The following is a 12,180-nucleotide window of genomic DNA, read 5'->3' as shown; positions in this document are numbered from 1 at the left end:
TCAAGGATTCCAGCTTTCAATATGGATCACAAATTAATGTGAAGAAGACCAACATTCTCACAACTGGACCAATAGGTAACATCATGACAAATGGAGAAAAGGCCGACGTTGTCAAGGATTTTATTTTGCTTGGATCCATAATCAATGCTCATGCATGCAGCAGTCAAGAGCATAAGAAATGAGGCACAGGTAAATCTTCTGCACAATGCCTCTTTAGCAGTTGGTACTTTTGAGCCATGGCACTGACTGCTCTTGATGTCTGAGCTGTGTAGAAAATGTGAGTCACTTGACACGGGCCCTTTGCTGGGGGAGGCTCTGAGGGTGGCAAAGGGAGTGCTGGCTATTGGGTGGCCCAGGACAGCTTGAGGCCAGTGACCTCTTGCGGGAGACACTTTGAAAGGGGCGTAGTCACCACTCTTAAGTCAACCTGCAGAGCTGGGCTGGCACTGTGCATATACCTGTTCAACACACAGGGACACCTGGTTCCAAAACAGGTATTTTGCAACCATGTCACATTGCTCTGGCTCAGTGGCTCTCAACCTTCCTCATGCCGCGACCCTTTCATACAGTTCCTTGTGCTTTCATACAGTTCATCATGTGGTGGTGACCCCCCCACCCATAAAATTATTTTTGTTGCTACTTCATCACTGTTACTTTTGCGACTGTTATGAATTGGGTGACTCCTTGAAAGGGTCATTGACCCCCAAAGGGGTCGTAACCCACAGGTTGAGAACCGCTGCTCTAGCTGAAGCATGTGAGGTGGTCAAAGAGCCAATTGGGGCTTCTTCAAACAAAGGGTACTGTTGGGGGAAAAGACGCTGCACAGGGCTGATGTGTGCGGCAAATGCCGAGTGACTAAGGGCCGCTAAGATGTGACTAAGGGCCGCTGTCTGAACCAGGAGTATTTGGAAACAGAACTTTATGAGGGAGAGAATATGCTGTGTGATTCCAAGATAATGTTAAAATTCATATGAAGGAATACAACTGTATGTGATAGTAAACTGTCATCATTGTTTTTAAAATATGATTTGACAGTATTTTTCAGTACTGGGCTCACGTGTATCAAGAGGCAATGGGACCTATAACATTATCCAAGGAAATAGCCGGACAAGTAAGGGAAAGCTTTTGCTCATAAGTACATGACCTAAAATCTTTAAATGTATCCTTTCCTTCTATAATTAAGTTCTGATTTTCTAAAATGTAGATGTAGAAATTAAACTGAAATATTAAATATCATTTCTTACCATTTTCTTTCATTCCCCTTAAACAGGACACTTGGATTTGTAATGGGTAACCAATTTTGTCTTTCTTATGAAAATAACTATTCTTCAATAAGCTCAAACTTTTTCCTAGAGAAACAAGGCCCATTATATAAGCCATTTTTGTTTGTTTGTTTAAAGATGCACTTAATAACATTTGCTGATTTAAAATGCTTCATTCAAAATTGTTTGAATGCAATTGTACGTGCGGAAAAGTTTAATTACCAACTATCTACATGGTTGCAATATTACCCAGAGGGCTGTACTTCTTTCTTAATTAAAAATATTTGAACTTAATAATAGAGAACTCTATTAAATATGAATAAAACATTGCAAGGTAGAAGTTTACCGAGTAGTTAGCAAATCAATTTCAGCACGCGTTCCTTAAGAATGACTAGCGCAGTGCTGCTCCCTATCAGGGGATTAGAAAGATAGTTCTCCCATACCTTCTTTCTAAGAGGTTTTAATTTTCCTTTGTCATAAAGTTACTTTAGGTTGGCACTTGTGAGAGGACAGCTTTTCAATGGGATGCCCACTCACGCTCCAAGACGGCAGTGCCTTGACGGCGTAAGCTGATAGCTGAGTCCCTCCTGCAACCTTCTGTAGCCCAGAAAATGACACTGCCATCTGGTCAGTTGTTCACGTTCCAGGCCCAGAAGCCATCCTTGATTCTGCCGGTTTCCTCGTCGCCATAACATGTCAGTCCTCTCCGCTAATGTTTCAGTCATCTGACACGTGTAGTCATCTCTACTCTGAACGATCACAGTCGTATTCCAACTGCAGTCCGGGCCTCCATTCCCACCCCGCCGCAATCCATTCTTGACACAGCAGATGAAACTTTCGGAATGTAAATTAAATCACGTTACTGCCTTGTTGGAAACTCTTCAAAGATATGCCACTGATCTTGGGATAAAGTCTGCCTTCCTTGCCACGGCCCTCTAGATCCTACACACTTTGAGCTCTGACTTCACCTTCTACTTTCCTCTTGCCCTTATTTACCGGCCACACGGCCCCCTTTAGTCGTCAGAGATGGTCATTTCAGATACTATATACCTACTGTTTCTGATGCCTAAAAACATGATGGCCAGGCTCTTTGCCAGGCTGGCTTCTTAAACTTTTTAATCTCAGCTCAAATGTTACCTACTCAGATACTACCCACCACTGTGTCTCTGTCATGTCACCCTGCTCTTCGTCTTTCCATTCCCTAGCAGAGTCTGTAATGACTTCATGCAGTTACTTGTTTATGGGAGAAAGACGAGGCTTTCTCCCCCGTACAGAACTAGTCTCAGGAACCCACATGGGCAGCGCTGCTCTGTCCTGGAGGCTTGATCTGAGTTGGAATCAACTCGATGGCAGTGAGAGTGAGAATTACTTATTTATTGTCTGTGTCTCCCAATAGACAGCTCTTCTTTGGGGAGGTACTATCTATGTCTTTGCCAGGGTTGGATGCCTAGCGCCAGAGACTATGCCTGGCATGGGAGATGCCCAGCAGAAGAGGAGATACTCTGACCAATCCAGAAGCAGAATCAGAAGAGCAGTAGCCCTTTACTCGGAGGCCCAAACCAAACTCATAGCCATCAAGTCGATTTGAGTCACAGTGACCCTACAAGGCGGCATAGAACTGCCTGTATGTGTTTATGAGACTGTTTATATAGCATAGCAGAAAGCCTTGGCTAGTGGACTCAAGCTGCTGACCTTGCAGTTGGCAACCCAACGTGTAACCAAATGTGCGCCACATGGACTACAGTGCTAGCATGCATAGGCAATTTCATAACTGCATCCATATTAACCTTAAAAGGATTTCTAGACACAAGATAATTCTCAAAATTTCCTTTTGGCATCAAGTACATTTTCTACGACCAATGGACTCTGAGTCCTGTTTGAAGTCATCATGTGTATTTTAGAGTTTAGTATTAAGGCCACAACAGTCTAGGCATTAAATCTTAAGTATTTTGAAGTGAAAAAATTTCTTTCAAGTACAAAGAAATCTAGGAAAGAAACAAGAGGCAAAAGGAAGTTATAGAGATCTAAATACAGGCATATACAGATGTAAATATATTTATATATGATGAGGGGAAATAGATCTATGTACATATATTTATAGGTTTAGTATTAAGGAAACAGATGGACAGTGGGCCCTTACTCAAGTAATCCCTCAACACAAGAACACTTTGTTCTAATAATTCGGCAGTCTGAGATGCTCACCTTCCTGGCATGATCGCTGAAGACAATGGGTGCACAAGAAAATGTGATGAAGAAAGCTAATGGTGCCTGGCTATCAAAAGATATAGCATCTGAGGTCTTAAAGGCCTGACGATAAACTAGAAGCCATCTAGCTGAGAAACAACAAAACCCACATGGAAGAAGCACACTAGCCTGTCCCGACTCCATCGCTGAAGACAAAGCAGGTGCATACGCAAATGTGGTGAAGAAAGCTGATGGTGCCCGGCTATCAAAAGATATAGACTCTGGGGTCCTATAGGCTGGAAGATAAACAAGGGCCATCTGAGAAACAACAAAGCCCACATGGAAGAAGCACACCAGCTTGTGAGATTACAAGTCATCGAAGGGATCAGGTATCAGGCATCAAAGAACCCCCCCAAAAATCATATCATTGTGAATGAGGGGGAGTGTGGAGTGGGGACCAGGGTCCAACTGTGGGAAATTGGACGTTCCTTTGCAGAAGGGTTGTGGGGAGGAGATGAGCCAGTCAGGATGCAGAGAAGTAATGATGAAACATACAATTTTCCTCTAGTTTTTGAATGATTCCCCCCACCCCCAACTATCATGATCCCAATTTCTACCTTACAAATCCGGCTGGACCTGAGTATATACATTGGTACAGATAGGAACTGGAAACACAAGGAATCCAGGACAGATGAACCCCTTAGGACCACTGGTGAGAGTGGCGATAGCGGAAGGGTAGAGGGAAGGTGAGGGAGAAAGAGGGAACAGACTGCAAGGATCTACATATAACCTCCTCTCTGGGGGATGGACAGTGGAGAACTGGATAAAGGGCGACGTTGGACAATGTAGGATATGACAAAATAATAGTAATTTATATATTATCAAGGGTTCATGGGGGATGGGGGAGCATGGAGGGTGGGGGGAAATGAGGAGCTGATACCAAAGGCTCAAGTAGAAAGCAAATGTTTTGAGAATGATGAGGGAAACAAATGTACAAAAGTGCTTGACACAATGGATGTATTTATGGATTGTGGTAAGAGTTGTATGAGCCCCCAATAAAATAATTTTAAAAAATCTTTCAAATTAAAGCTCTTTGTGGAAGCAAGTAGGCAAAAAAAAAATAGATAAATAAACAAATGGCATGCAGACTAGAAAGGAAGAAATAAAACCAATTCTATTGACAATCACATACTGTACATAAAAATCCCAAGGAAACTACAAACAAAAACAAAAAGTAGCTCTAATAAAGCTCAGCAACATTGCAGGCTATAAGATCATAGACAAAAATCCACTGTATTTCTATACGTTAGTAATGAAAATCCTCACCTGCAAACAATTCCATTCATACTAGCATCAAAAAAGAGTGAAATACTTAGGGATTAACTTAACAAAAACTGTGCAAGAATTTATACACTGAGAACTACAAAACATGTTGAAAAGTTAGAGAAGACCTAAACAAATGGAGGAATCTCAGGGGTTGCAAGCAGTTAATGCACTTAGCTGCTAACCACAAGGCTGATGGTTCAAGTCCACCAAGGAGGCTTTGGAAGAAAGGTCTGGTGAAGTACTTTCAGAAATCCAGTCACTGGAAATGCTCTAGAGGACAGCTCTACCCTGACACACATGGGGTTGTCATGGTCAGAATTGACTCACTGGCAATGTTTGGTTTTGTTGTTAAGTAAATGGGAAGATAGCCCATAGATTGGAAGGTTTAGTCTTGTTAAAATGGTAATATTTCTCAAATCGATCTACAGAGTCAACACAATCTTTATCAAAATCTCAACTGCGTTTGACACAGAAATTGACAAGCTGAGCTTCAAATTCACAGCACAGTGCAAGGAACCCAGTATAGCAAAGACAACCTTGAGAAACTAAGTGGGAGGATTCATACTTGTGATTTCAAAACTTCCTACAAAGCAACAGTCGTCAAAGCAGTGTGGTGCTGGTATAAGGACCGACGCACAGAGCAATGGTGCAGAACCAAGAAGCCACAAATAAAACCTTCACTTGTTTGTATACGTGTTTTACACTAAGGGCCTGAGACCATTCAGCGGAGGAAGAATAATCTTTTAAGCAAATGGTACTGGGAAGACTGGATATACAAATGGAAAAGGATGAAGTTGGATTGCTGCCTTGTACCTATAAGAAAATTAACTCAAAATGAAACAACCATATTTAAAAAAATTTATTTTGTTTTCTTTAATGTATAGCAGCCTTTTTCTTTAATGTATAGCAGCCTTTTCCCCCCTGTATGTTTTCTGCAAGAACTATGAATCAACACTCTTATTACACACGCTAAAACTATAAAACTCTTGGCAAGGAGCAGGAGTAAGCTTTTGTGACTTTGGGTTGGGGAAGAGAACCTCTTTATGGGGTTGGTAAGCATGCAGCACTCTTTAGGGGAAGCTTGCTTTCACAGATTCTTAGCTGTGAAGAGAATGACAATTGTTAGACCCCTTTTGCATGAGCCTGATCTTCCTTTCTCTTAAGTGTCCCTGGACACCTTTAAAATTCCCTTCGAAATAAAGCAGACTTATGCCTTCAATAATTTTACAGCCTATTAAGCTGCAACTATCAGTAAGCACATGCTCACAAAGGTAAGTCCCAAGACTGTAGTGATCATGTTTGTTAGAAATAAAGTTTTATTAGGCCAAATGTTGACACTGTAACCAAATGTCTCTGCAGGAATGGGAAGCAATGCCTTTGTGATTCGATTTACCAAAGATAAAGCTCCTTTGTCCTTTTCATCCCTTTGAAGTGTTTATTCTGAGTCCCGTTCTGTTGCTGTACACTGCAACAGTAAGACCTCACCGGGCGCCTTAAGGAACAGGAGACATGGGAGGTAGGCTTGTGTTTTGGTGTCTCCAGTGAGCAGCCACCTGAAGGAGCTCCTGAGATAAGCAAATGCCTTCTTATCACCAAGCAATTCCACTGCCCAGTACAGACCCAGGAGAATTGAAAACACAGAGCCACACAAAAAGGTGTACCTGGATGTTCTTATACTCTAAGTATCTTATCCTATAAGCCTTCTAAATGAAGAGGTTGGGCAAGAGCTAGCATTCCTCCCGTCACCCATCCGAACTCTGCTCTCTCATTCCTTTTGTTATGCCCTGGTGTTATGAGAGGACGTTATTTTTCAGACTGTGCCCTTTGCTGAGTGGATGGATACAAGTTCATTTGTGGATGACGTTCCCACGCTTATGTTCATGCTCTGGTTTTATTTCTACAGAAAGAACAACAACAACAAAGCTAGTTTGTGTATGTACAGTAGAAAAGACTCGATACTATCGAAGTCAGTGGCCAAATGATGGGGAAAGCTGAGTGGAATGCTGGTTTCTGAACGCACTGCTGTCGCCGGGCGGCAGTTCAGTACTGGCTGCAGTCAGGTGGAACGGAGCTGCCCAATGAATCGGCGGGTCTGTTTAGTAGTTGTGCTCAGATCCACTAGCACTACCAAAGAAAATGAAATTATAGTTTGAAAGACAAAATCTGATTGTTTAAAGGATATTTAAAAAAAGGAAAACCATGAAAATATTAGTAACAGCCCTCATGGGAAATCAACATAAAACAAATCCATCCTCACTGGATTCCATGATTTGCTATGTTCTTACATGGACACACGCGGGATAAAAAGGGGAAAGCACATTTTAGTTTTTCCTTGGATGCTTCTTGAGGAGAAGCCATCCCTTTTGAAAGACTGAACTAATGTTGACACGGCATCGGTCGGCGGATGCGAACAGCAGTTCTAGGGTCAGATGGCCAGGCTCAAGTGCGCCTCTGCTATCAAAATAGCTGTCGTCCTTCGGCAAACCTTTCCTCAACCTCAACCTTCCTTCCTCTGAAAAATAGGGATGATCACAGTCCCTGCTTCCCTGGGAGTTCAATGACATGCTACCCAGAAGGGCTTGGCAGTGTCTGACCTATGTTAACTGTGCAGGTAATATTAGCGAGTTGGCACAAATGGCTAAGTGTTCAACAAATTGAAGAGGTTAGAGGTTCCCAGACACCCAGGGGTCTCTCCGAAGACAGACCTGGTGATCTGCTCTCAGTCAAGGACCAGCTGTGGAAACTTTATGCCGCAGTTCTGTTCTGCACACGGGGTTTGCCAGGGGCTAGAATTGACTTGGTGACTGCCACCAACAACACTGATGTCCGGGAATAGGTTGATTACCTGTGCTAGGTGACCGCTAACCCACTTCTTAGAACAGAACTGAAATGGAAGTTTTACACTGTAACACATACAGGACAGTACGGACATGGCATGCGAGGAAAGATTTAATCCATTTTGAACACAAAGTGCCATTTGTTCCGCATAGTCTCATGGCTCTCCAGTTTGTAAGTGGCGCAATGAGGGAGCTGCAGGAAGAAAAGGTCCTACCACAGGAAGGACCAAAATCAACCCCACGGACAGGCAGACAGCCACCAAACTAGCCTAGGGAGGGATTCGACGACACCATTTTCCCGTTAACCTTCACTCTGCAGAGAGACCAGACAGTGACTAGGACAATGATGTTTTTACGACTCCTGATGTAGGCTGTTATTGAAAATCTGTCAATTTTACTGGCAAGCTTTTGGCTCAAAAAGTAAGATCTTCATTTATAATTTGTAGGCAGACATAACTAAAACCATGGGAAGTCGCTGGGAAATGAAAAATAACTATTATGATGAAAACGACATCATTATCTTTCTCATTAGGAACATGGAGCATGCTATTATCATTAGGCTGTGCCACCTCCGCTGTTGAACAGCTGCTGTTAGTGCACGAAGACACACTGGAGTGGGAGAGAAAATACATTATGGATCCCCCAAATGGTGAAAACGGAAACGGCGGGAAATGGGTGTGAACTGGAGCAGAACCCAGTAGGATGCACGGCCGGGGATGGAAGCCGTCTCGGGGCCACTTACGGATGCGTCAGGAGTCAGCCTCAGCTTTCCCCCTGAGACTTCTTTTAGGAAGGTTTTGTTTATTGAAGCCGGCACTTGATGGACTGGACGATCCTTCACTTTGATTATGGGATCTGGCGTTTTCTGAGCAGATCCACACCTTTTCCCAGGGGGAGAAAGGCACGGTGTAGGCACCAAACGTGACTGGACGTCGGAATTCTGGCGTTCGGAGGCTCCCGCTCCTGGGGCAGTGCTTCTGGGGTGTACTTGAGTCCGAGCGCTGGGCTTCCCCAGTGCACTCTCCACTGCCAGCCGAGGAAGCCACGAAGGACTGGTGCCTGGGCCGGGAGAGCCCTGGGCACTGTGGCCGGCCTAGGGTGGAGAACAAAGTCAAGAATCCTTTTGAGCAGAAATGTGTGGATAAGTTATTGCAAACATATAACTTTACCATATGCTCATATATTCCATGAATAAAAGTCGATATTTTAATTTGCAATGAAAATGACCATCCAAGTAACTAAAAAGAGCAAGGAAGGTAGGTAGAAACCATTTGCTACTAAAAGTCCCTGGTAATTATTGTAGGGTAGAGTTATTGTTCAAGAGCAATTCATAACAGAACAGGTTGTTTTAAACTAATTCTTTTACCCTTAAGAACATTTTAGAATCACTCATCCATATATGTCCTAGAAGATATTCTGGAACACAGGAACTTAGCTCAAACATCTAAGAATTATCTTTTGACATACTGATAAGCTAGGTGTATGGACCAACCAAAAATAGCATCTAGTCGACTTAAGGAGGAACTGTGGATTTACCAAAGTATGTTTGCATTATCTTAGAGCAGGTTTTGTTCAAAAGCAATAAAGAACAGCACATGTTTTGTGAAATACTTTTATGACATGAAAATTTCAATTATACAAAATATTTTTACCCATAAAATATGAAATTTATTGAATATAATTGGAAAGCTAAAAGTGAACATTTTCTGAATTTTCTAAGTGTGTATAGCTTTGTCATTATCCCCAGGAAAGCAAAAGTTTAAAAAAATTTACACCTGGGAAAGAAGAATTACATGAAAGTTACATAAAAATCAGAAACAAAACAAAAAAAAACATAAAAATCAAGGACCATGAAAGTAAATAATGTAAACACAATATATAGTGCTATTTCAGTTGGTAGAGTTTTATGTTATAAAAGAATAAATTTAATGAAATAATGAATGTGACCACTGCTTGTATGTGTCATTGCAGATTTAAAAAATTTTCATCTGTTTAACTATGTAATCAATAAATGGATGTTAAACTGATACTTTGAATGGGGAAAAAGTCAAGAAAGGCCGAGCACATCTGAAAGACATCCTTTGGGATCTGACAGAATGTGGACATTCCGCTTCAGTCAGCAAGCCCACCACCTCTCCATTTACAGCTTTACAGCGTCAAGCAACCATCCAGTTATTTCTAAACTTTGGCATCTTAAAAATAAAAAGTTTGGGTGGCTGATTAGACTGTTCATTTTATTTTTGAATGTTTGGCCATCAACGCACTCAACAGAAGGTGGCATTTCCCCCGCAGAGTGAGCAAAAGGGGGAGAATTAGCGTCAGGTTGGGTCTAGGGCAAAGGAGGAATTTATCAGAGGCGCTCTGGTGGTGTAGTGGCTATGAGTTGGGCTGCAATCCTCAAGGTCAGCAGTTCAAAACCACCAGCCATTCCTTGGGAGAAAGCCAGGGCTTTCTACTCCCATAAGCAGTTACAACCTTGGACACTGCCAAGGACAGTTCTTCCCTGTCCTACATGGTTGCTATGAGTCGGCATCGAGTTGACGGCAGTGAGTTTGATCTGGTTTGGTTTAATTAGAAGAGGTACCAGGGTGGTGTAGTGAGTTCCGAGTTGAGCTAAACACAAAGTCAGCAGTTTGAAACCACCAGCAGCTCCATGGAAGATGAGGTTTTCAACTCCCTTGCAGATTTAGGCTTGGTGGAAGTCCAAAATCCATTTGCAGGGTCCCCACAAGGATTAAGTCAGTTTCCAGTGCATCTCCTCTAACCATAGTCCAAGGATGTGAGTAACTTGGCTGTCATACAGAGAGCATTGTAAAATTGATTCTGGCAGATGTTATTAAGTTAAAGAGTAACGCCTTATCAATCCATGTCCCTTTGGATCCATTTTAAAGTTGTTTGAGTTTTCAGTATTTTCTGTTTTCTTTTTTAGTGTTTAATCAACAATTTATACACAGTTTGTGATTATGATGCCCCAAATGTAAGATATCATCACAATCAATTTAGGACATTTTCTTCTGTCTTGTACTCATTGTTATTAGCTCCTCGTTTCTCCCCAACCTCCCCTGACAACCCGCTTCAAGTGCCAATCCCCTCCAAGAAACCATTAATCCAGTTACTGTCCCAATAGATTTACCTATCCTGGATTTCATACACAGGAAAACATACCAAATAAATAAAATAAAACAAAACAGAAAAACCTCAATCAACCAGAAAGCCGAAAATATTAAACACTAGAACAAATTTAAAATGGGAACACAGAAGGTAGGGATGGTATGGAAATGAGATGGTGCCCAGCTCTCAGCTAAAATCGTGTCTGGGGTCTTAAAGGCTTGTCTCCAAGCCAGCAGCCAGCTAAGTGAGCTGTCCACTAAGATGTGGAGGAAGCACACCACCATCAGTCACTTTAGGATTGCAAACCATGTAATCCGACACTGACGGAGGGATGAGTGTCAGAGCCCAAACTGTGTGAATCCTGTTTGCAGAAGCCTATGGATGCCAGCGGAGCCCAAGATTCATTTGTGGCAACTACATAGCTGAGGGATGGGAGGCACACAGTAACTAAACAGAGTGCATTGGAGAGATGAACACAGCAGATCAAAGGCTTGAGCGGGACCATTTCTGCTCTGGGAGCAGTCACTGTATTGTCTCAATCGCAGGTATTGGGCAAATCCGTGCTGCCCACCACGCGGTGAGGGAGCTTGTCCTTCCCTACCCCTTTGGGGACCCCGAGGATATCCATATAGCTGAAGAACCTTGCCTTTGGGCAGAAAACAGGAGACCAGGCCCAAAGTACCTGTGAAATGCCTGGTATTCTAAATTACCATGCTGATCTGGCAAGCTTCGTTTCATAGAGCTAGAGTCAAAGCTTTGTCAACTCTAGCAAAGATGGTAAACAGAGCATGTAGTAAACATCTACCCAGGCCTGAAGTTCAAGAAGGTACTGAGAGAAGTACACTGGTTTGTTTTGATTCAGTTCTCTCTGCTTCTGCAAGGTGCCATTGAGGACAAGTCAATCTTTTCCTTTTGTAAGGAATGATTTTGAATGTTGTTCCATTCAAGAGGTCTTCCGTAGATTTCCCCATGTGGTTCAGTCATTTGATAGTCAAGTAAAAAGGAATCCTTGGCAATTTCAATTATTTTCGGTCTATCATGATGTCGGGTACTGGTCTACTTGTGAGGATTTTTGTTTCCCTGTGCTGCGATGAAATCTGTCCTGAAGGCCAGGGTCTTTGATCTTCATCGGGTAAGTCCTCTTGTCTTCAGACAGCAAGGCTGCCTGCCTCCGCGGCGGCGCCCTGCCATCCCCGGGTTATTTGTGCCCAACTTCCTGTAAGTCTTACGTACACTTGATAATGGTATCTCTGCAACCAAAGTCCTTCTATTCACAAGTTTCCACGACACTTTCACAATGAATCATTTACAGAAACATGAACCGTGGATTTAAAAGTGTCCCGAAAGGAGGCTTGTTTAGTAGGAAGGTTATGATTATAATTCTTTAGCTCAGTATCTCGAGCACTTCTGGAATTAAATGTCATACATGACATGGGTAGAAATTAGGATTTTTTTTTGCA

At 42.5% G+C, this 12,180-nt stretch overlaps 1 protein-coding gene across 5 annotated transcripts in view; it reads right to left on the bottom strand.

Annotated features, from left to right (window-relative positions):
* CFAP20DC (CFAP20 domain containing) overlaps positions 1-12,180 on the bottom strand; it is a 276,940-nt gene that overhangs the window by 80,921 nt on the left and 183,839 nt on the right. For all 5 annotated transcript variants that reach the window (XM_075549963.1, XM_075549964.1, XM_075549965.1 and 2 more), the window contains one exon: positions 8,352-8,702. In XM_075549963.1, the coding sequence (XP_075406078.1) occupies positions 8,352-8,702 (351 nt within the window). The remainder of the gene's footprint in view (positions 1-8,351; positions 8,703-12,180) is intronic.

This window comes from Tenrec ecaudatus, chromosome 5 (assembly GCF_050624435.1).
Source record: "Tenrec ecaudatus isolate mTenEca1 chromosome 5, mTenEca1.hap1, whole genome shotgun sequence".
NCBI classification, from domain to species: domain Eukaryota; kingdom Metazoa; phylum Chordata; class Mammalia; order Afrosoricida; family Tenrecidae; genus Tenrec; species Tenrec ecaudatus.
This window is presented reverse-complemented; position numbering and strand designations above follow the sequence as displayed.